Source organism: Archocentrus centrarchus, chromosome 1 (genome assembly GCF_007364275.1).
Source record: "Archocentrus centrarchus isolate MPI-CPG fArcCen1 chromosome 1, fArcCen1, whole genome shotgun sequence".
In the NCBI taxonomy this organism is placed as follows: Eukaryota; Metazoa; Chordata; class Actinopteri; order Cichliformes; family Cichlidae; genus Archocentrus; species Archocentrus centrarchus.
Window position 1 is genome coordinate 2313019 of NC_044346.1, and position 23626 is coordinate 2336644.

General features: G+C 46.2%; 2 protein-coding genes across 4 annotated transcripts in view; both read left to right on the top strand.

Moving 5' to 3' along the window:
• The window catches only part of LOC115785935 (spectrin beta chain, non-erythrocytic 1-like), a 38016-nt gene extending 26974 nt beyond the window's left edge, over positions 1 to 11042 (top strand). The window contains exons 23-36 of the mRNA XM_030737881.1: positions 74 to 352; positions 452 to 582; positions 771 to 975; positions 1068 to 1442; positions 2334 to 2578; positions 2653 to 2791; positions 4408 to 4492; positions 5204 to 5400; positions 5492 to 5598; positions 5681 to 5726; positions 5964 to 6172; positions 6245 to 6418; positions 9204 to 9246; positions 9380 to 11042. Of these exons, the coding sequence (XP_030593741.1) occupies positions 74 to 352; positions 452 to 582; positions 771 to 975; positions 1068 to 1442; positions 2334 to 2578; positions 2653 to 2791; positions 4408 to 4492; positions 5204 to 5400; positions 5492 to 5598; positions 5681 to 5726; positions 5964 to 6172; positions 6245 to 6418; positions 9204 to 9246; positions 9380 to 9598 (2454 nt within the window). The 3' untranslated portion in view covers positions 9599 to 11042. The remainder of the gene's footprint in view (positions 1 to 73; positions 353 to 451; positions 583 to 770; positions 976 to 1067; positions 1443 to 2333; positions 2579 to 2652; positions 2792 to 4407; positions 4493 to 5203; positions 5401 to 5491; positions 5599 to 5680; positions 5727 to 5963; positions 6173 to 6244; positions 6419 to 9203; positions 9247 to 9379) is intronic.
• A 3614-nt stretch (positions 11043 to 14656) lies between these two features.
• LOC115784066 (echinoderm microtubule-associated protein-like 6) overlaps positions 14657 to 23626 on the top strand; it is a 30402-nt gene continuing 21432 nt past the window's right edge. For 2 of the 3 annotated variants that reach the window (XM_030735150.1, XM_030735158.1), the window contains exons 1-4: positions 15611 to 15807; positions 18203 to 18362; positions 20895 to 20993; positions 21076 to 21144. In XM_030735150.1, coding sequence (XP_030591010.1) covers positions 15611 to 15807; positions 18203 to 18362; positions 20895 to 20993; positions 21076 to 21144 — 525 coding nt within the window. Of the gene's footprint in view, positions 15808 to 18202; positions 18363 to 20894; positions 20994 to 21075; positions 21145 to 23626 lie in introns of all 3 variants that reach the window. The other variant, XM_030735141.1, reaches the window with a different exon arrangement.

Genomic DNA, 23626 nt, shown 5'->3' on the forward strand with positions numbered 1-23626 from the left:
CCAACAGTCGGAGCTTGGTGGTGTTTCCTGATAGGTGCCTGACGCTGACCTTTTTTGGTGTAAACATCCTCAGACCCTGCAGAAGGAGATCCTGGGCCATCAGCCCCGCATTGATGACATACTGGAGCGCAGCCAGAGCCTTCTGAAGGACCAGTCCTCGAACGCGGATGTGATTCGCCAGCGCCTGACTGACTTGCAACGGCTGTGGAAGCAGCTGATGGAGGAGGTGGAGAGTCGGCACAACCGGCTGGAGGAGGCCCACAAAGCCCAGCAATACTACTTTGACGCTGCCGAGGCCGAGTCCTGGATGAGCGAGCAGGAGCTCTACATGATGTCAGAGGAGAAGGCCAAGGTGGGCATACATACACAACAGTCTGTAAAAATCTCACTAGATAAAACTCACATTAAAAGTTGTGAGTGAATGATTATGACGATTATTTGCTTTAATCAGGACGAGCAGAGCGCTGTCACCATGCTGAAGAAGCATCAGATCATGGAGCAGGCGGTGGAGGACTACGCTGAGGCCGTCCACCTGCTGTCCAAGACCAGCAGAGGACTGGTGGGCGACGGACACCCGGAGAGGTGCTCAGACCCATTTCTAATCACGCATGGAATAATTGTGCTGCTAAAGTTTGGCTGAACAATATCACACATAAATAACATGAAGGAACATTAGAAATGATCATACATCATCAGGAACCCAGCTGTGATTAAAGGACTCCACTGTGTGTGTGTGTGTGTGTGTGTGCGTGTGTGTGTGTGTGTGTCAGTGAGCGGATCAGCATGCGGCAGTCTCAGGTGGATAAGCTTTACGCTGGCTTGAAGGACCTGTCAGAGGAGAGGCGGGGCAAACTGGATGAAAGGCTCCGCCTCTTCCAGCTCAACCGAGAAGTGGACGACCTCGAGCAGTGGATTGCCGAGCGGGAGGTGGTGGCTGGGTCACATGAGCTGGGACAGGACTACGAGCATGTCACTGTACGTCACTGCGAGTACTAATCATCATACTTCCTCTGAGTGTTGTGTGTTAAATATTACGTGCTGACCTCTGACTTGTGCTCACTCTTCAGATGCTACAGGAGCGTTTCCGGGAGTTCGCCCGGGACACCGGGAACATCGGACAGGAGCGTGTGGATGCCGTAAACCGGCTGGCAGACGAGCTGATCAACGCTGGACACGGTGATGCGGCCACGGTGGCAGAGTGGAAGGATGGGCTGAACGAGGCCTGGGCCGACCTGCTGGAGCTCATCGACACCAGGACGCAGATTCTTGCTGCCTCCTTTGAGCTCCACAAGTTCTACCATGATGCCAAGGAAATCCTGGGACGCATCGTGGACAAGCAGAAGAAGCTGCCGGAGGAGGTGGGCCGAGACCAGAACACGGTGGAGACGCTGCAGAGGATGCACACCACCTTTGAACATGACATCCAGGCCCTGGGAACACAGGTCAGTCTGGCCAAACCTGCTTTATGGGGACACTGGTTTTGTGTGGATCTTATGAGTTTTGGCCTTATTGAGTCAGAGACTTATGGGAACATATGGGGACTCAGTCACATGGGCATGTCAGCTTTGTGGGGGCATTTATTTGAGGTGTCCCTCAGCATCCTGAGGGCCCCCCAGGACCCTCTCTGTACATGGTAGAGTAATTTCCACCCAGAAACCAGCCGTATCCTGCAGCTGATCAGTCATGTAGTCGTTTGTGACCAGCCGGAGCGTCGGCGCTCCCAATCGCGTAACTGCTTTTAAATGCCTTTAGAATTGCAACCACATACGATAGAGCAATAGTTCTTTTTGCATATAAAACCAGAGGATTTACATGCATTCATAGTGGCCCAGAGCGCTGTATCCTTCCTCTGACGGGTTCACAGAAATCACGTAAAAAGCGCTAACAACAAAACATAGTTCATGCACTTTACCGTTTTTTCTATTATAGGTCATAAAGCAGGGCTCTTCAACTCCAGGCCTCAAGAGCCCCTGTCCTGCAGGTTTTAGATGTGTCTCTGCTTAAACACACCTGAGTCAAATATAGAAGTCATTAGCAGGACTCTGGAGAGCTTGACTGCATACTGAGGAGGTAATTCAGCCATTTGATTCAGGTGTGTTGGATCAGGGACACATGTAAAACCTGCAGGACAGGGGCTCTCGAGGCCTGGACTTGAAGAGCCCTGTCATAAAGGGTTAAAGGTTCTCAGCCATCATATAGCTGAAGAAGTATTGATCTTATCTATTCCGCTACAGCTCTCTGTCCTCATGTTTCCCATCAGGTGATTTAAAATCAGAGCACTTATGTGAAAACATGTAGTCGTATGTGTTGTGACCTTTGACCTGGTGTGGCAGGTGAGGCAGCTGCAGGAGGACGCGGTACGTCTGCAGTCGGCGTACGCTGGAGACAAAGCAGATGACATCCAGCGCAGGGAGAGCGACGTGCTGGAGGCATGGAGGACCCTGCTGGAGGCCTGTGACGGACGGCGACTGCGCCTCCTCGACACCGGGGACAAGTTCCGGTTCTTTAGCATGGTCCGAGACCTGATGTTGTGGATGGACGACGTGATCCGGCTCATCGAGGCCCAGGAGAAACCCAGGTAGGCCCACGTGCAGCATGATGGTAGCTCCTCGCCCGACAGGGCCCTCGCTAACCGAAGACGTTTGTGTTCAGAGATGTTTCCTCGGTTGAGCTGCTGATGAACAACCATCAGGGCATCAAGGCGGAGATCGACGCCCGCAACGACAGCTTCACGACCTGCATCGAGCTCGGGAAGGCTCTGCTGGCCAGGAAGCACTACGCTTCAGAGGAGGTGAGCTCAGGTGTTTCACAGGTGACGCAACAAATCACAAAGGTAAATGGTAAATGGACTAGCTCTTATATAGCGCTTTTCTACTCAGTCAGAGCACTCAAAGCGCTTACACAACATGTTTACATTTACCCATGCACTCACATTCATACAAGCACTTCCATGTTTATACTAAGCTAAGTGCTTTTAATTAGCTAACATTCACACACATTCATACTCCGACAGGACGGTCGGAGAGCAACTTGGGGTTAAGTATCTTGCCCAAGGATACATTGGCATGTAGCTTGGAGTAGCCAGGAATCGAACCGCTGACCTTCCGATCAGTAGGTGACCTGCTCTACCTACTGAGCTACAGCCACCCCAATAGGGTGTGCTGCTATCAGAGATGTAGGCAGGTAAAAACTCTTCTGAAAGGTTGAAGAAGAGTTTTTACCCACAAGCCATCCGTCTGCTCAACTCTGAGCCCTAACTGGACCATTATTGCACAATGTAAATATTATAATTTAAAAAGTGTGTATAGTGTATAGTATATAAAGTATAGTGTATAGTGTGAATTACTTTTTTTTTATTTTTATTCTTCTTATTTATATGTGTGTGTATATAAGGTTGCAGGTACAAAATACATTTCACTGTGCATTGTACTGTGTATAACTGTGCATGTGACAAATAAACACTATCTTATCTTATCTTATCTAAACACGAATGAGTCAGAGAGTAATCAGGCTGAGAGAAGACCGAGGAAAAATGATGCTAAATTAAGAAAATAAAGTTTTAATACTTGTGAGAAAAGTGAGAACGTAAAAGATAACTAAAAGTTGTTAAAAGTTCAGGTAATAGTATCGTAAAAATTAAATCCTTTATGATGAAATTTATAAAATAGCAAGAACATAATCCAAAAAAAAAAAAACGCTGTATTTACAGCTGTGGTCAGAAGACTCACAACAGTGGGAAAGTCCAAGGAACTCAGATAAGATCTAATAAGGAGAACTGTAGATTTACATGTGTTAGGAAAGTCTCTTGGAGCCATTTCTAAACAGCTGCAGATTCCAAAATCTCAAACAACTGTACGTAAGTCCAAGTTATTCAGATATGTCAGCACTTCGCTGAGGTCTGGAAGACCCGAACTGTTGCCCTCAGATTAGAGGAAACTGGTCAGGATGTTCAGGAACCACCAAGGCTCAAGCCTGCCATGAACTGGAGCACCAGCGTCACTGTCCACAGTGAAGCCAGTTTCACATCGTCATAGACTGAGAGGGTGCCGATCAAGAAAGAAGCCCCTGCTCCAAAATCAACACCTTCAAGCTCGACTGAAATTTGCAGCTGCCCACATGGACGAGCCAAATGCCTTCTGGAGAAAAGTTTGATGGTCAGACGAGACACAGATTGAACTGTTTGGCTACAATGACAAGAGGTGAAGTAAAGGTGAGAACACTGTACCACCAAAGCCCAAAATTACCATGATATTCATGCCCAAAGTGAGCGTATGGAAACTTCTGACCACAGCTGTATGACAGAGATATTTCTGAGAAATAAAATCAGGTTTGAGCTTCAGTCTGTAAAGAAGTAATGTTGCCAATAAAGTTGAGATTGAAATCTGCTGAAACTGTTTTCTCTCCCAGATTAAAGAGAAGCTGCTGCAGCTCACTGACAAGAGGAAGGAGATGATTGACAAGTGGGAGGACCGATGGGAGTGGCTGCGACTCAGTAAGACTCATTTTCTGTTTATCGTCCACACAAAACATCCATTTAAAATGATGCAAGCTGAAAGGTCAGAGGTCAGAGCTGACTGGGCACTGCAGTGATGAGTCAGCACTGATGAAGTCTCCTCAGGCTCTTGGTGTCCTTTAGGAAAGCTGAATCAAACCTCTGGCTCTGACCAATCAGGAAATGCTTCAGGTAGTTGAGTCATGCTCAGAGAACAGCTTCAGATGTTTTCTGACACATGACTGCACCTCTCTGCATGATCCTTCATCTGACAGCTGCAGAAACTTTATTCTCATTGGTCCTCTCCAATCAGTACGTCGACCAGCAGTGCCCACAGAGACACAAAAAACACCCACCAAAAGACATCAAACACCCACAAAGGCACAAACAATGCCCACAAAACACAAAAAACATCCACAGAGACACAAAAACTGTCCACAGAGACACCAAACAATCCCCACAAAGAGACAAAAAAAGGCTGAGGCTGAGGCTTCAAAACCAGGCTTAACAAACCAAAGGCTGACTGTCACGGTGGCTACCTTCCTGTAGGGGAAGGCGCTGCATTAAAGGCTAAACTATGGGAACAAAAGCCTTGTTACAGGTCATACACCTGTAGAAACACCTGTACACCTCTCACCTCATCATACTGCAGTTGTGTCTCTGTCATCAATTCATCTCAGTCACATAATCTTCCTCTCTCTTCCTCTTCAGTCCTGGAGGTGCACCAGTTCTCTCGGGATGCGGGCGTGGCTGAGGCCTGGCTCCTGGGTCAGGAGCCCTACCTGTCCAGCAGGGAGTTGGGCCAGAGCGTGGATGAGGTTGAGAAACTCATCAAACGCCACGAGGCCTTCGAGAAGTCAGCCGCCACCTGGGAGGAACGCTTCTCTGCCCTGGAGAGGCTGACTACGGTGAGGGAGGGTGGTGGTAGTGGAGGTGGAGGTGGAGGTGAGGGTGATGAGAAATGTGATGATGATGAAGATGTTTGCATGTGTCTTCCAGCTGGAGCTGCTGGAGGTGAGGAGGCTGCAGGAGGAGGAGGAAAGGAGGAGGAAGCCGCCAACTCCAGAGCCCGTGGAGGTTCAGCAGGAGGAGGCTCAGCAGCAGAGGTGAAAGAAACATCAGCGACTCTCATAAAGATCGCCATAAAAATAAAACCGTGAGAATAATTCGGTCTGTGTGTTTCTGCAGCGCTGTCACTCAGAACGGACTCCCCTCAGACCAGGACTCTCCGCGGGTCAGTACTCACATTCAAGCCGTAAACTTTATTACAGCTCCATCAGCAGGCACACAGCAGATCGCCTGGCATATTTAAAATGACTTCACATTTATTTTCTTCTTCAGATGGATATTAATAGTAAATTACTCCTTTACTTCAATTTCTTCTTCTGCGGTGTTAAACCTGACCTGTGGACTCAGTTCAGTTTGGATAATCTGTCCTTTAACCCCTCCCCTGTATACCCCACCTTTGCAGGACGGTGTGGATGGCGGAGATCTGGTGAACGGTGTCGCCGAGCGTAGCTCCAAAGAGCCGAGCCCTGCCCCCTCGCCCACCTCCGGCAGGAAGATTAAAAGTCAGTCGACAACACTGCCCACCAAGAACCAGGACTCTGCCTCACAGATGGAGGGACTGCTGCACCGCAAACACGAGTGGGAGGGCCACAACAAGAAGGCCTCCAACAGGTAAGATCCTCTGCCACAAAGGAGGTAGTCAAGCAGCTGCATCACCTGACACTGCTGCTCTTTGATTGGCAGGTCGTGGCACAACGTGTACTGTGTCATCATCAACAAGGAAATGGGTTTCTACAAGGACAACAAGGCGGCCAGTCAGGGCGTCCCCTACCACAACGAGCTCCCCATCAGCCTGAAGGAAGCCACGTGTGATGTCGCCTCAGACTACAAGAAGAAGAAACATGTCTTCAAACTCAGGTAACAAGCTCTGCTCAAACACTGATGTGCAGGTGTACTCCAAAGAGTAAAAAATTCAGGTGTGATCCAGTCCCAACACGGCCTGGAGTCAAGCAGTTCAAATGGTGTTCTTATTTCAAACGCCCGTCACTGGTCCCAGTATCACCGGGCTTCATGTTTTAACCAGGGGTGCTGCCAGGACCTCAGAACACTAGCGGCTTAGCCTCGCCCACAAATTTTCAATCTTCAGTAATTGCACCTTTTTGAAGTTATTTCAGAGTAAAGCTGATCTAAAATGTCAGACACTTTGCACTGCCTAAGGTGGAGGTTAGGAGACTACGTTTAAAGTTACAATGTGTAAAATACAGTATCACCACTAGATGTCAGTAGATTGCAGTCAACTGAGTTCTGTTTTCTTACGCCTCCCAATTCAAGTGCACACTGTTGATGATGTGTCCTGCATTATAGTACAGGACGCACTATATTTGAACGTGTTTGAATATAAAAAAAAAAAAAAGCAATAAATCAGTAAATTAAATATTTTGGGTGTATTTTATGTTTTTATTCCTGAGTGACCTCAAAAACACTGACCGGCTGTCAGTCTGTGTTTTACCTCAGCTACCAATACGTAGGCTGTAAAACTTTGTGAAAGGAGTCCGATACAGGTCAATGAGTTGGTGAAGCTCACTTCTGGTGACTTCACCCGATGACAATCAGCTGTCTCTCCCAGTCACCTGCTAAGTATTTTTTTTAATAAGCCTGCTCTTTAATAGGCAGTTCTTTTATGAGTTCAAGTGCTATTCAAAAACCACCCGGGGCTAATGACGCAGCTCATTTTAACAGATGGTATTTATTCCTCATTGGGCACAGGTGGAGTCTGAAGGTCTGTACTTCTACCGTCAGTGAAAATAAAAGAGCAGACTGATCATCTGAGCATTAAATGTGTGGTTAAAGTTTGTTTTGATGGGAGAAAATACACTGCTCAAAAAAATAAAGGGAACACTTCAACAACACAATATAACTCCAAGTAAATCAAACTTCTGTGAAATCAAACTGTCCACTTAGGAAGCAGCACTGATTGACAATCAATTTCACATGCTGTTGTGCAAATGGAATAGACAACAGGTGGAAATTATTGGCAATTAGCAAGACACACTCAATAAAAGAGTGGTTCTGCAGGTGGGGACCACAGACCACTTGTCAGTACCTATGCTTTCTGGCTGATGTTTTGGTCACTTTTGAATGTTGGTGGTGCTTTCACACTTGTGGTAGCATGAGACGGACTCTACAACCCACACAAGTGGCTCAGGCAGTGCAGCTCATCCAGGATGGCACATCAATGCGAGCTGTGGCAAGAAGGTTTGCTGTGTCTGTCAGCATAGTGTCCAGAGGCTGGAGGCGCTACCAGCAGACGTGGGGGAGGCCGTAGGAGGGCAACAACCCAGCAGCAGGACCGCTACCTCCGCCTTTGTGCAAGGAGGAACAGGAGGAGCACTGCCAGAGCCCTGCAAAATGACCTCCAGCAGGCCACAAATGTGCATGTGTCTGCACAAACGGTTAGAAACCGACTCCATGAAGATGGTATGAGGGCCCGACGTCCACAGATGGGGGTGCTCACAGCGCAACAACGTGCAGGACGCTTGGCATTTGCCAGAGAACACCAGGATTGGCAAATTCGCCACTGGCGCCCTGAGCTCTTCACAGATGAAAGCAGGTTCACACCGAGCACATGTGACAGACGTGACAGAGTCTGGAGACGCCGCGGAGAGCGATCTGCTGCCTGCAACATCCTTCAGCATGACCAGTTTGGCAGTGGGTCAGTAATGGTGTGGGGTGGCATTTCTTTGGAGGGCCGCACAGACCTCCATGTGCTCACCAGAGGTAGCATGACTGCCATTAGGTACCGAGATGAGATCCTCAGACCCCTTGTGAGACCATATGCTGGTGCAGTTGGCCCTGGGTTCCTCCTAATCTAGGACAATGCTAGACCTCATGTGGCTGGAGTATGTCAGCAGTTCCTGCACGATGAAGGCATTGAAGCTATGGACTGGCCCGCCCATTCCCCAGAACTGAATCCGATTGAGCACATCTGGGACATCATGTCTCGCTCCATCCACCAACATCACGTTGCACCATAGACTGTCCAGGAGTTGGCGGATGCTTTAGTCCAGGTCTGGGAGGAGATCCCTCAGGAGACCATCCGCCACCTCATCAGGAGCATGCCCAGGCATTGTAGGGAGGTCATACAGGCACGTGGAGGCCACACACAATACTGAGCCTCATTTTGACTTGTTTTAAGGACATTACATCAAAGTTGGATCAGCCTGCAGTGTGTTTTTCCACTTTAATTTTGTGTGTGACTCCAAATCCAGGCCTCCATTGGTTAATAAATTTGATTTCCATTGATGATTTTTGTGTGATTTTGTTGTCAGCACATCCAACTTTGTACAGAAAAAAAGTATTCAATGAGAATATTTCATTCATTCAGATCTAGGATGTGTTATTTGAGTGTTCCCTTTATTTTTTTGAGCAGTGTATTAAAAAAAAAATAAGTGTCCATCTCAGCGCAACCCAGTAGGGGGCAACCCAGAGTGGTGCAAGGTTTAACTTTTAGACTGACAAAAAACGTTTTTATGTGACTTTAAATATTCAGTTTGCTGTACTTGAACACTCTTCCTTACATTGACCTTATTTTTTCAAAGCTAGCAGTCCTGAGGATCAGCAGGACGAGTGTTTTATTGTGTTTGTTTGGTCGAGTTCAGAGTTCCTCCTTCGCTCACCTCTGTCCTCCTCTCTCCTTTCGTAGAATCGCCGATGGAAATGAGTATCTGTTCCAAGCCAAAGATGAAGTGAGTTTGATTTTCACTCAGATTCTTATAAAAACTGACCTTTGTGGTGTTTGAGCCTTAAACCTCTCTGCTTTTTAACCACTAACACACTGTTGGTGATGTTTGAGTCCCTGACTTGTGTCGCCCCCTGCAGGAGGAGATGAGTAGCTGGATCCAGGCCATCCTGAATGCCAGTGCCGCTGACCGCTCCGATGTGCAGGGCAGCAACCCCGGCACGCCTGCCTCCGGACGCGCTCACACGCTGCCGGCCACTGTCACGCTCACCACCGAGTCGAGTCCTGGAAAGCGGGAGAAGGACAAAGAGAAGGACAAGGAGAAGCGCTTCAGCCTGTTCAGCAAGAAGAAGCAGTAGAACGTAAACGACGAGGTGCTTTGGTGAAACCGGTCTGGGCGCTCTGATGCAGCAAACATCACGTTAAAAAGGCCTCATTTCTCACGAGCTGCTGTCAGCTGGGGAGACCCAGAAGCTGCCTCAGAGCACCGTCAGCTTCATGAAGGTTCATTCAGCAACCTTTGTAATTCTCAGCTTGCCTTTCTCAGCGGTGAACCTCAGACTCGGAGCCATCAGTCCTCCTGATTGAATTACTCACCTTTAAAATGAACACAGAAAAACACACCTAGTGTCTGATGTCACTCCCAAACAGCCAATGACAGAGGTTGACCGCTGAGAGGGTTAAGATGAGGCACAGAGAAGTGTTTCACCAAAGCGCGCCGTCTGCTTGTTTATGTTTGTTCTCAGTTTTTTTGTTGTTTGTGTGTTGGTCGTTTGGCAGCAAGACACCACCGAAGCACCTGCGAGCATTTTAGACGTCCCGATCTAACATGTCATCATCTATGACTGAACGGAGAGCCGCTTTGGCTCTGACTCGTTACGAGTCTGCGTCTGAAGCGAAGCTGTGTCTCTTTGTGTGTGTGTGTGTGTGTTCGTCGATGATGAACCGCTGTGACATCACAAACTGCTGCCGCTCTCGTTCCGATCCATCAGTTTCTGGACAGAAATGCCCGTTAGCTGATGATGAACCGCTGTGACGTCACAGTATCTCGCTCTTTCTTTGGTGACATCAGCAGGGACCACACACCTAATTTCTGTTGTTTTTGGTTTTTTGTTTGTTTGTTTTTTGCAACATTGATGATTTTTTATTTTTCTAAAATTTGTTTTTTCTCTTTTATTGTTTCCTGTTTTTTGTCTTCAGAGACAGCCTACATTCTTCTTCTGCCATTGAGAAATTGGACCAACAGTGCATTTAGTTTTATATTATTTCTGTTGTTTTTGTTTCTCTGCAGCCATTTTGTTTTTGTCAGACAGCCAATCGCCTTTGAGGAGGCGGGTGATGTAGAAATGTCCACCTGCATGCTTCATCGGGCTCCGGACCTGAACACTCACCGGAAATTGCGACTCCCTTCTTTTTTTATCTTTGGTTGGGCGATGTTGGCGGGAGCGGACGGAGCTTGCCGTCCTCCATATGGAAGCGAGGTCCGGCTCTGGACTCGTGAAGGTTGCTCGCTTGTTGTCGGCTCTTCGCACCGCGCTGCGTTCAGATTTTCTGCTCTTTGATACTCGTGTTGCTCCCCGTCACTGTATATCTATTGTACCGAACATGTATGGAAGTTAATGTCATCTTACTGCACAATCAGAACTGCATCTATAGGAATGAAGAAAAAGCTCTCCAAGGGCAAATATTTAAGCAGAAGTTAGATCATTAAAGCTTTTCTCATGTATGAAACTGCACCTGTAGACTTTAAAGCGCTCTCTCTCTGTCAAATATGTGCGATGTCATTAAAGCTTTTAAACTTTACTCTCCAGCTTCCTGTTCTTTTCCTCTTTGCACGGCCTCAGCTAGAAACCTTCAGGGACCCCTGTCCCAGTGCACCAGCAGGGTTTACCGAGTCAGGTTTAGCTTGATTTTCTCAGACCACGTATGAGGGTGGGCTGAAAAGTTCATAGGCTGACCACGATGCAATGGTCGAACTTGACCAAATGCGTTTTATTTTTTGACATAGTCTCCCCTGTGGTCCACACGCTTCTTCCATCTGTGTTGAAGCACTTGGATTCCCATGGTATAGGAGCTTTCATCCCTCAAAAAAGTCCTTAACAGCAGAGATGACCTCATCATCAGTTGATACCGCTTCCCAGCCAAGTGTTTTTTCATGTTGGGGAACAGAAGATAGTCGAATGGTGGCAAATCAGGAGAATATGGATGGTGATCAACCAGCTCAAAGCCACAGTTGTGCACAGCACCCGTTGCAACCACGGACTTGTGTGTAGGAGCATTGTCCTGATGAAACAGGACACCCTTCGTCAGTTTTCCGGGGCATTTTGGCTTTCGCATCTGCCTCAGCAAGTTGGCATAGTATTCTCCATTGATAGTATGACCATCACCTTCCCTGCTGATGGCACCGCCTTGGCCTTCTTTGGTGGGGGAGAAGACGGGTGTTTCCACTGCATGGACTGCCATTTGGTGTCTTGCTGAAAGTGGTGAACCCAACATTCTTCTCGGGTGGATTTGGTTTAAAAAGTGCCAAGTTCACATGACCGACATGACCAGCCTGGTGAGCTTTTGATCAGGCATCAAAAGTTGTGGCATCCACCGAGCGGAAACCTTTGACAGGCCAAGCTCATTATGCAGAATGTTCTCAATTCATTCACGGGAGATGAATGTCCTTGGGGCTTAACCCCTTTTCTGCAGATATTTGATAACACCACGGTGCCAAATTTTTCACAGGATGTCTCTAGTACTACTTTTCCAAATCCTCAATTCTGTATCCAATGTGAGTTTATCTGGAAAGAAAACATGCAGTTAGCATCCGTAAAGGTTGAATTTAAAGCATGCCAAATTTATTTACTGTATAATAACCCCTTCTTAGTCAGCCTATGAACTTTTCAGCTCGCCCTCATACTTACAGACCTGTACCATCAGACGTAAGCCCTCTTTGACCATGCGCAAACGTTACTGAGTCCAGAACAAGCGTGAAGTCCAAGGTCGTTTCTGTACAGCTTGTATCAGCGTTGTGCTTAACGTGTAGACTTTACCACAAGCAGACTTTAAGGCCGGTTTATGTTGGACCACAACCCAGCAGCTGGTCACCATGGCTGCTTTCCACGTTGACAGAGATAAAAACCATCGCTGGTGTTTTCAGGAGAGGACTCACGCTGCTGTGATGGTCATTTATTTATTTTTTTAGAAACACCTTTCTTTGATTTGCTCAAAAGCTTTTCACTCTTCCTCATATGGACTTTTGAGAGCCCATACAGTTGCTGACCACTGGTGTAGCCATCTTCTTACATTTATCACAGTGGCAGCAGGCCGAGTATTTCAGATGTCCTTCTCCCCGTGGAGCTCCCCCTGTTCCTTCTAAGCCATTCCCAGGCTACATAAGAAATATAATCTCTCCAGCGAGTAAAGAGAAGGTGATACAGAAGCTGAGAGGTTTGGCTTACTGAAGAGCTCCCATTCCACTTTTGGTTTGCATCTGACTACAACCAAGCAGCCGGCAAGTTCTGTTGTTCTCCGTGTCAACCCAACTAGTAGAACTCGTCACCAGTGGTTTGGATGTCCTGACAAGTGGAAAAACCTCCTGAGCACGTCAGAAGTCCTCTTCTTGCTGACTGCTGTTTCTAAATTGTGTTAAGGCTGAACTGTTGAGCTGTTTATTGGGTTGAGTGTACATCCATTCATTTTCTTCTCTTTATCCAAAGGTGGGTTGGGGTGGTAGCGGATGGTGCACTTGATATAAAGGCCTTTCTAAGACTTAGTAAATACGTAGTGCGGCAGCTGGTTCCAGGGTCTGGAGGTGGCTCTGAAGAGTGTGTGTGTGTGTGTGTGTGTGTCTGATCTGATAAACTGAATTTGTTAGAAGTTTGCATTCATATGTATGTTACTTCAACATGTACCAGCCACAGACCGAGACTAATGGTGAGGATGCTCCCTGACTGTCTCCACATCTATGGAGGCCACAACCAGAAGGTCATGTTCCCATGCTCCACCTGACATGAGGCTGTGGGTTTAATGCTCGTTGCTGCTCCCTAGTCTGAAGCTACAGGTGTGCAGCCCAGATTCAGTGAAGTTTATCAGTAGGGCCATTCTCCAGGTGTTACAGCAGTTTTTAATGTGCAAGTGTCCATGAAAAAGAGCATTTATGAGGTTCAGGTGAGTTTGTTTCTATCCGACGATGATGATGATGATGATGATGATGCAGCACCGTCCTCTTACTGAAAGAGGAGTGACTCACCTAAATCTCATCTGAAGTCACCTGGATGCCCTTTAGCTACAAAACACTACAGCCCCCAGCATGCACTGCAGCGCCAAGGATGAGCCAAACCCGCACCTGCTCAGAGACGGGAAGTTGCTGGAGGTGAGCAGGAAACTGGGGCTGTGACCTTCAAAATAAAGCTGAGGAGTCCTTTGGAAAAAATGAGTAGCTTCTTTATGGAAGCCCTGTGGGTTCATGGGTAGACTTGAAATGAAGGTCGGGTTAATGAACAATTCTGTGAGTTCAGTCTGCAGAGGACTGTCTCAGTGTGGGATGGGACGTTGCTGTCGTCCCCCTCTTTAAAGCCTACAGCTGGAGGCTGACTGACTCTAAATTACATTTCTTTCTAACTACATACAAGCATTAAGGTTTTACAGACATTAATGACTCTCTCATTACCTTTGTGTTGTAAACGTGTCAAATGTCCAGTGTCTAATCAGAAATGTCAGTCTTTGTGTTTTCCTGTCCCCAGGCGGCTATCAGCTCATTTATAAAGTAAATGTCAGTTTAGCTCTCCTCCTAGAAGCTGAGCACAGTTTTCAGCTTCTGCAGGGGGACCAGAGCTCAACATCTAGACTGGCTCATGCATGTGAAGGTAAGGGTTTTATCACAGTCAAAGGTCAGCCTGTGTAATGCTCTGCCCAGCAGGGAAAGGTACGAGTCACCAAAAAGTCTTTGCAGATTTTGGTGAAAATGAAGCAGCAATACTGAGAAGTTAATCTGGTGTTAAGTGACTCATAATTGACTTAAAGAAAAATAGGTAAAATTGTGAGGCTGGCACACTTTTTTGAGCCACATCTATGGACCGAGTCCTGAGAGGGCAGAAACATTAGACATAATTCAGGTTTCATTTCTCTGAGATGAAACTTGTCAAACACCTGTACCTGCGTGACCTCAGAGGCATAAAACCAACACAAGCAGCTGAAACAAAGAGTTTCGGATCTGTTAATTTTTCTGTCTTTTTATGTAATTTGAAGTCACTATAACAGAAAATGAGACAAATCATGAACCCTGACGTGTAAGCGTTTCCTGTCCTCCCGCTGACCAGCAGGCAGCGCCGCTTTTATTCTGAAGGTCACTACAGGAAGCACCGGGATACACGGTTTCCGGCTTGACGCGGTCGGTGTTCCCGTTAATGCTCCGTCTTCGGTTCGGCGTTATTCTGGGTTTTAGGGGCTGCTAGTGAGGCGGGCGGCTGCCGCGGGTGCGTGTGCGTGCAGGAGCAGCCGGGTCCGGGTCCTGTGCGGACTGTCGCGGATGAATGAGCGCAGTAATCTGCGGATTGCCGCTGGCAGACGGCGGGGGGATTTTCTGTGATTTAAATCTACGCCTTATGAACGGAACCGCGGACGGAGGCCGAGCGGAGCTGCTTTAAAGGGAACCGGTGCAACTGCTGCTGCGGACCTTCAGGGTTTAGACCGTCCGGTCCGGCCCGCCGGAACGTTTATCATTAAAAACGTTCCTGTGGTCACATTTCAAAGTCCCGCCAGTCAACGTTTAGGTGATGATCGATTATCCGTGGATGTAACGATGATCGTTTGTCGATGATCGATCAGTTTATTCAGTTAATCTGTTTCTAAAACATGAATCTGCTCCTTTAACAAAGATCAGTTCAGGCTTCATCCTCATTGCTGTTTCTAGCTTTAAGATAGTTTTTTTAATACCTTTGCACTTTTATCAGGTTAATTTTATTTTTGTGAATTTTTAAAATGTTCTACTTCTTCTCAGCAATCATCTGAATTTAGCCAAAAGAGCAAAAAGTTGGGATTAATTGATCAAAATATTATTTTAAATGCGAGAAATTTAATTTTGGTACTCGAACGTTATTCGTGAGAACATTCCAGAAATTAAAAACAGTCTGAGCGAGTTTTCAGGCCGAGAATTTTGGCGCTGACTTGGTCCATGATTTTTTCAATAAGAAGCGAGGAAAAGGAAGCCTCATGAGCTCCCAGCTGTGCTCTGGAATTATGGGAAGTGTAGTTAAAGGGACTACAGGGATGGGCGGCAGCTCTCAGCAGCATTAACAGCACATCTGCACTGGAGTGGGAAAACTTTCTCGGGATCCTCCGGCGTGTTTTTCTGCGGATGTTTGATTTTTCAGATTTGAGCCGACATGTCGGATAAAACAGCACCACGCTGCCAGCTGAGGCTGGAGTGGATCCACGGCTACCGAGGCCACCAATGCCGAAACAACCTGTACTACACAGCGGGGAAAGAAGTGGTGTACTTTGTGGCTGGGGTGGGTGTGGTCTACAACACCCGAGAGCACACGCAGAAGTTCTACCTGGGACACAATGATGACATCATCAGGTGAGGAGAAATGCTGTGTGCCAGTGAACTCTGACCCTGTTTAGTCAGGTTTCAGGGTTTAAACTTCCAACAGGCTCCCGATCCTCTGCCTCCTGAGAAGGTTGGTGCTGGAGAGGAGCACATTAGAACCTCGAGCTCTGGACGAACAGTGCAGTTCTTGTTCTGGTCATGGAACACTGGACCAGCTCTTTATCCTCTTGAGGACATTTGAGGGAGCATGGTTGTTTATACAACCAACCTGACTGCATTCTTTGGGGCATCCTGAGGGGGGCGCTTCAGGAGTATGGGGTATCCCTGTACCGCCGTAGTGAGAGCTCAGTTCGTGCTGCTGGCGGGAAGTTGGACTCGTTCCTGCTTGGTCTTGGACTTAGCCTGGGCTGCCCTTTGCCGCTGAGTCTGCTCTGATTTTGATGGACAGAATTTGTAGGCAGAGCCAAGTGGTGGAGGGTTTTGGCTTTGATGGTGTCAGGATCACGTCTCTGGTTTTTACGGATAATATGGTTCTGTTGACTTCATCGAGCGGGACCTTCAGCTCGCGCTGGCACAGTTTGAAGCCGCTTGAATGAGCTGGCGTTCGCACCTCCAAGTCTGAGGCCACAGTCCTCAGCCAGAAAAAGGTGAAGAGCCCACTCCAGATTAGGAACAAGTTTCCAAATGGAGGAGTTTAGGTACCTCAGGGTCTTCTTCACGAGTGAGGGGAGAGGTGTGTGAGATTGATGGATTGTGATGAAGAGGGCTGAGCGTGAAAGCAAAGGTGTCCATTTACTGGTCGATTTATCACCTATGACCAGAAGCTCTGAGTAGTGACCAAAAGGATGAGATCATGAAGCCAGAAATGAGCTTCCTCTGAGGGCTCTCTGGGTTCAGCCTCAAAGATAGGATGAGGAGCTTGGTCAGGAGGAGCTTGGTGCACAGAGTTAATCCTCCACCTCAAAAGGAGCCAGTTGAGGTGGCTCTGCATCTGACCAGGGTTCCTCCTGGATCCTCCTAGGCGAGGTGTTTCAATCCAGCTAATTGGAGACCCCAGTACACACTGTAGAGAGTAAGTCTCAGCTGGATTGGGAACATTTCAGTATCACCCTGGAAGAGCTGGAGAAGGTGGCTGAGAGAGAGATGGACAGCGGCTGGGAGTCTCATCCCAGACTGCTGCTCTGAACTCTGAGAAGAAAATTGGCAGAAAATGTATTAAACAATATAAAGAAGAATTTGTTTGTCAGTAGGTGGCGCTGCTCTGAGCATAAAGGTGGATGTAGCTTTTTAAACCTCCATTCTCTCCGATGTCCAGCACGGGGCGTCTCCTCTGGTATGATTTGTATAGAAGTCTGAGAAAATGAGCCTCTGATCTGTGAGCTCAATAAACACATGCCCAGTAGGTCACTGGATTTGGGTCACGCTGAATAAAACATGATGTTCAGTTTGTGAATTTTGGTCATTCTTGGTGTCAGAATCAAGGATTATCAGGGGTCTGGTCGCTGCTCAAGCAGGTGATTTTAATCAGCTCAATAGAGAATCTAGCACAGTCCACGGGAAAGCTGCAGATAATGGCAGTATGTTTCAGTTAGACGAGTACTGATAGCTGTGTGCACCAGAGTCCATTAGAAAACTGAAAAATAAATACCAGGGTACGTTAGAGGAACTGTGCAGTTGCAGCTGTTTTACTGATATGTCCTGCAACACTTTGTCAGCTCATCTTCCTCACTCAGAGGATCTGAAGCGATACGTCAAACGTGCTTAAATTCAGCGAGTCGTCCTCCTGCTCAGCATTTTACTTCAGCTCCATCCACGAAGCGTCCAGAGAAAAATGCAGTTCAGAATCTGTTTTTAGGTTCCTTCAGTCTCAGCGGTCTGTGGTTTTTGTCTGAATGTCAGTGATGCCCTGCAGACAGAGGGCGCTCACGCACCGTTCAGCTACTTTCATGGGCTTCTTTGATTGGAGGACCTTTTTAAAAAAAAGGAAGCCAGTCAATGTCTCTAATCAACACAAAAACCAGTCAGAAGAATCACAGGTACTGAGTGTTTCCTCCCACCGGCTGGAGCCCTGAGATGTGTGTGTGTGTGTGTGTGTGTGTGTGTGTGTGTGTGTGTGTGTGTGTGTGTGTGTGTGTGTGTGAACATGCGTGTGTTCACTGGTCTGTGTCAGCCCCCCTCCCCCGTCACAGATGGCTGTCAGCCTGCAGCGGGGCCGCTGCCGTCATGCAGCCTCTGTAGGAACGTTTAAAGCCTTTGTCAGCATCTGTCAGCAGCTGTCTCTGTGATGTCAGCCCAAGTGATGAGGTCACAGTTTGGACACAGGAAGTTGAGCTCAGCAGTTAGTCGCTGTGATGGCAGAACTGTAATGTCAAAACTGCTGAGCAGTGTCAGGGTTGCTGACTTGCTCTTCCTCTTCCTCTCTCAGTCTGGCGATGCATCCAGATAAGGTCCAGGTGGCGACAGGTCAGGTGGGGAAGGACCCGTTCATCTGTATCTGGGACACCTACGCCATGCAGACTGTCTCCATCCTGAGGGACGTCCACACCCATGGAGTGGCCTGTCTCGCCTTCGACGCTGATGGACAGGTAATGACGTCACCACGTGCGCATCATGGCAGGAAGTGTCAGTGCAGCAACAAAGAGGCTCAAATCCAAACTGTAACCACCCATCTCAGATTCTAGTTTTCGGTATGGGGATCTTGTTCACAGCACAGAGCTGCAGAAGCAAGTGAAACAAGAGGGCCAAAAGTGCAGTGACTGCAGTGCACCGGGAGCTCACGCCCTGCTTCAGAGGGGGTTAAGTCTCTTATGGATTTGCAACTCGAAAAGTGTCCCATTTCTTTTGGAGGCACAAATGATTTGAAATTTTTTTTTTTTACAGTCATTTTAATATTCATGGTTTTAGTGAGGAACTGGCTGTGTACAGGGATGTTTCCCCACAGTTATTAATATCAATAGATTATTGGTGTTCAAATAATTTAAGGGGGTGAAAGAGAGGAAAAGTCCAGGCCCAGACAAAGTAAACGATCATCTCCTTAAAAACTGTGCGGAGGAATTTGGCTGCAACTTTCTCATTTCTTTTCTCAAAGTCTCCTCGTATTTGGAGGGACTCTATTACTGTACCGGTGCCCAAAGTTAGAGCACCTAAATTATTAAATGATGATCAGCCTGTTGCTTTGACTTCTCTTGCAATGAAAATCTTTGAGAAACTTGTGAGAAATAAAATCTTGTGTGCCAGAACAGGAAGTGGTGTGTGGTCCTGGAGCATCTGGATGCTGTACACAATTTTTCCTGTTTGATTTTTTTATAGATTTTTCATCTGCTTTTAATTACATTTAATCCCATGTCTTAGCGAGACGTCTCATCAGTACATATAATGTTGATTGTGATCTGGTTTCAGGGTTTGTGGATTTTTTTAACAGACCGTATAAAGTGTGAGTTAACAGTATTTTATCAGATGTGATTTTATCTTCTACTGGTTCCCCTCAGGGGGGTGTCCTCTCCCCACTCTTATTTGTCTGTTATATAAATTGGTGTCAGAGCCTCGATCAGAACAGATTCATGATTAAATATGCAGACGACTCAGTGATCTCTGCTCCATGATGACAATGGCCCAGTTGTGAGGACTTTGTAGCACGGTGTGGATGTTAATGCATCAAAAACAAAGGAGGTGGTAGAGAAATATTTGGGCACTACGTTGGATAACAAACTGTCATTCAGTGCAAATATAGGTGTCATCTGTGCAAAGGCTCATCAGCGTATACATTTGTATCAGAAATTTAGGGGTTTTAATATGGATAATATTTTATCAAAATGTTTTATTGAGTCTGTTTTAACTTTTTATTTAATCTGTTGGTTTGGATTTCTTATCCTTAAGGAAAAAAGAGACTGGAGTATGTTGTGAAATTGTTGTTTGAGGGTGGCTGTAGCTCAGTAGGTAGAGCAGGTCACCTACTGATCGGAAGGTCAGCGGTTCGAATCCTGGCTACTCCAGGCTACATGCCAATGTATCCTTGGGCAAGATACTTAACCCTAAGTTGCTCTCCGACCGTTCTGTCGGAGTATGAATGCGTGTGAATGCTAGTTAATTAAAAAAAAAGCACTTAGCTTAATTAATGATGGAAGTGCTTGTATGAATGGGAGTGCATGGGTGAATGCAAAAACAGGTTGTATAAGCGCTTTGAGTGCTCTGATTGAGTAGAAAAGCGCTATATAAGAACTAGTCCATTTACCATTTTACCATTTGTTAAGAAAAGTGGCAGCTATAAAACTATAAACCCTCCTGTACAAAGTTAGGGTGACCCAGAGGGCAGAGGACTCGGGGGTGATGGTACTCACCCCCTGTCTTCAGAGTATCAGCTGTTGCCTTCAAGAAAGAGGTATTTTTTGCATTATTGCAGAACCAACACATTTAAATTCTCATTTGTTCCTGCCATTTTACCTTTTTGAATTCTGTGACTCTGGGTGTATGTGTATCTATCTGTATGAGAAAAAAATATTCCTTGATTAAAGTTTTTGGATTCAAACTTGATTTAGTAGGAACTTGCAGTTTTTCTGAGCTGAAACTGATGCTCAGAATCCCTCGTTGGGCTTTTACACCCACAAAACACAAACATTGTTTTTCACTCCTGGATTCTCCTACAGCAGCTTTGCATGACGCATGGCTCAGAATAATCCGCCTTTATCTGATTCTGGGCCACATGCATCCCCTCCATTCATCCTCTGTCTGAAAACATCTGTTTTAGCTCCTCCCACTTTAAGGCTACTCTTTTCTCATTGGCTGCACCTCATAAACAGAATGTTTGAACAGCAAGTGGGTGGGGCTTTTATTCTGTCTCTGTGACATCATCCAGATCTCAGAGTGTAAAAAAAACCTTGTAAATTGAGTGTTCAGAGCAGCCCTCACAGGTATTACTGCACACACTGAGCTCATTATTAGAAACCTCATGTTTAATGTGAATGCCTACCACAGGAACAGGAAATATATGACAGGAAGTGAGTAGACAGTGAGTAGATCACCTTCACATCATTTCATTCTGTTTATGATTGGCATCCTCCAATCGTGTGTTTTCAGTCTTTAGGATCTCAAACATTTCTTCCTTATTTCTGTCGCTGTAGCGACTAGCCTCGGTTGGTCTGGATGCCAAGAACACGGTGTGCATCTGGGATTGGAGAAGAGGACGAGTCCTCGCCACGGCCACCGGACACTCGGACAGAGTACGAATCGGCACCCTCAAACATTTACCTGCTTACCTCTGGGCATACCTGAGGAGTAACCCTGCTCTCGGTTTTCATGCAGATCTTCGACGTGTGCTGGGATCCGGTCCAGGCTGGTCGGCTGGTCAGCTGTGGAGTAAAGCACATCAAGGTGGGACAGCACTTGGGGAGTCACATGACACATTTTAATGTTCAGTGAGTTACTGCTCAGATTTAACAGGTTTCGTAACAGTTGGCTTCTCAGTCAGCTGTGGATGCTCAGCAGACACTGATATAAAAGCCGTGCTGGAGTCAGTCATAATCAGTGCAGAAGGGACTTACTGAAGTCAGTGCATGATGCATGTCTGAAAAACTTTAAATCACAGTCAGCTTTCTTGACCAAGTATGTGTACACATTCATGGAACTGGGCTCAGGTTATTTTTTTGCTCTCAATGTATGTAATTCATTTCAATTGAATTGTATTTCTATAGCACCAAATCACAACAAACTCAAGGCGCTTTATATTGTAAGGCAAAGACCCTACAGTAATACAGAGAAAACCAAACAAAATAATTATTCTAGGGCCTTTACCTTACAATATAAAGTGCCTTGAGGTGACTGTTGTGATTTGGCTCTATAGAAATAAAATTCAATTGAAATTGAATTGAATTACAATAGCCTAGAAGTAATAAATGCATGAATTAGCTTTTCAGCATCACTCTGAGACAGGGTGTTTCTAATATTTTGAAAATTAGAAACATCCTGTCTCAGACGCCATTATTTCTAAGATTTGTGGGGCCGAGTACAAGAACTTCAGTTTAATCTGTATTTAGAAGCAGGAAATTAGAGGCCATCCAGACCTTTATGTCTTTAAGACATTCTTGCAGTTTAACTAAGTGATGTGCGTCATCTGGCTTCATGGATAGATAAAGCTGAGTATCATCTGCATAATAATGAAAATATGTGGAATGCCTTCTAATAATACTGCCTAAGGGAAGCATGTATAGTGTAAATAGAATTGGTCCTGGTGCAGAACCCTGTGGAACTGTGGAAGGTCAAGTCTCGAGCCTCACATACACCTCACTGTAAGCCTTTTGCTTTGTCTTTTCCACCTCTCTCTTTTCTGTATGCCTGGCTTCCCAATACTCCTGTCTGATTTCTTCTTCTCCCTGACTATCACACTTATTCTTTGTTAACATCTTTCTTTGAGGGCTTTGCAAAGTCCATAAATAAAGTCCACAAAAAAATTCCTCCAAAAATCAAATGTCCTGCTGATGGAGACTGTAGTTTCCTGTTTGGTAGAAGAGCCACAGAGGCACTCGGAGCATAAACATCACATCCTTTGGATTTCAGTGAAAATTTGTCCTTCACATAGAAATCAGCCCAAAGGCAGCCAGAGAGTTGGAGATGGTTTGTGTTCAAGTGACACTGCAGTCACTGCAGTTGGAGCTAAAACCTGTTTCATACCTGACTAAAGCTGCACATTTAAAACTGCCCAATAAAAACACAGATATCAGAATCTCACCACTAGTGTGTCCCTCAGATGTATAAAGTTATTCAATTTAAATAACTTTACACGTCATGCGCAGTATTGTGCGAAAGTCTTGAGTCACCCCTCATTTCTTTGTATTTTGTTTCCTGTATTTTCTAAGCGGTCTTGAGCAACAGTTCTCCAGGCTTTCTGATGGTCTTTCAAAGTTTCTCTTTGTTCACTGGCTGCTTTTTCACTCATTTTGCTGCATTTCAGCCAGTGAAGAAGAAGAAGAAAGAGCTTTATTTGTCACATACATATACATGCAGTGAAATTCATTCTCTGCATTTAACCCATCACACACATGGAGTATGTAGTACACACAGCACAGCATGGAGCAGGGGGCAGCCAAAGGGCGCCCGGGGAGCAACCTGGGGGGGTGGGCTTGCTCAAGGACCCACAGTGATGCCAGCCCGAGGATTCGAACCAGGGTCCTCTCAGTGATGAACCCTCTTCTTCTCCCCTAGGCCACCACTCCAAGCAGATCTTGCCAATATTGATAGAATTATGCACCATTAGATTTTGATCCACCCTGCAGCAGCTCCATTTTTCAGCATGACAGTGATTCCAAACACGCTGCCAGTGCAGTTAAAGCATCCCCGGATAGAAAAACCCTATCAGTCATGGACTGACCTCCCCAGAGCAGAGACCTCAACATTACTGAAGCAGTGTGGGATCATCCTGACAGAGAACACAAAACATCCAAAGAAGAGCTTTGAATGTCCTTCAAGAAGCCCAGAGAACGATTCCTGATGACAGGAAGCTGCCTCACAGAGTTCAGGCTGTGCTGAAGAATAAAGGTGGTCACCAAATATTGTCTTAAATAGCCATAAATAGATAAACATAGCTCCCAAAGGCTGTGAAGTTAGTCTGGCACTATCCATCTGCTCTCTGTCTAATGTATTTGTTTAATTGTCTTATTATTTGCTTCAGCCACTGCTTATTAATTCATTTCCTGGAGCATAATTTTAAACATTTTCATTTTATTCATTGAGTAAAAAATAAACCCCAACACTCATATACTGTATTTCCATGTATGTTTGCACGTTTCAGTAAACCACTGTACCTGTTTCCCAGTCTCCTACATATAAAGTTATGGCAGAGTATTGTATGGATTTTTGT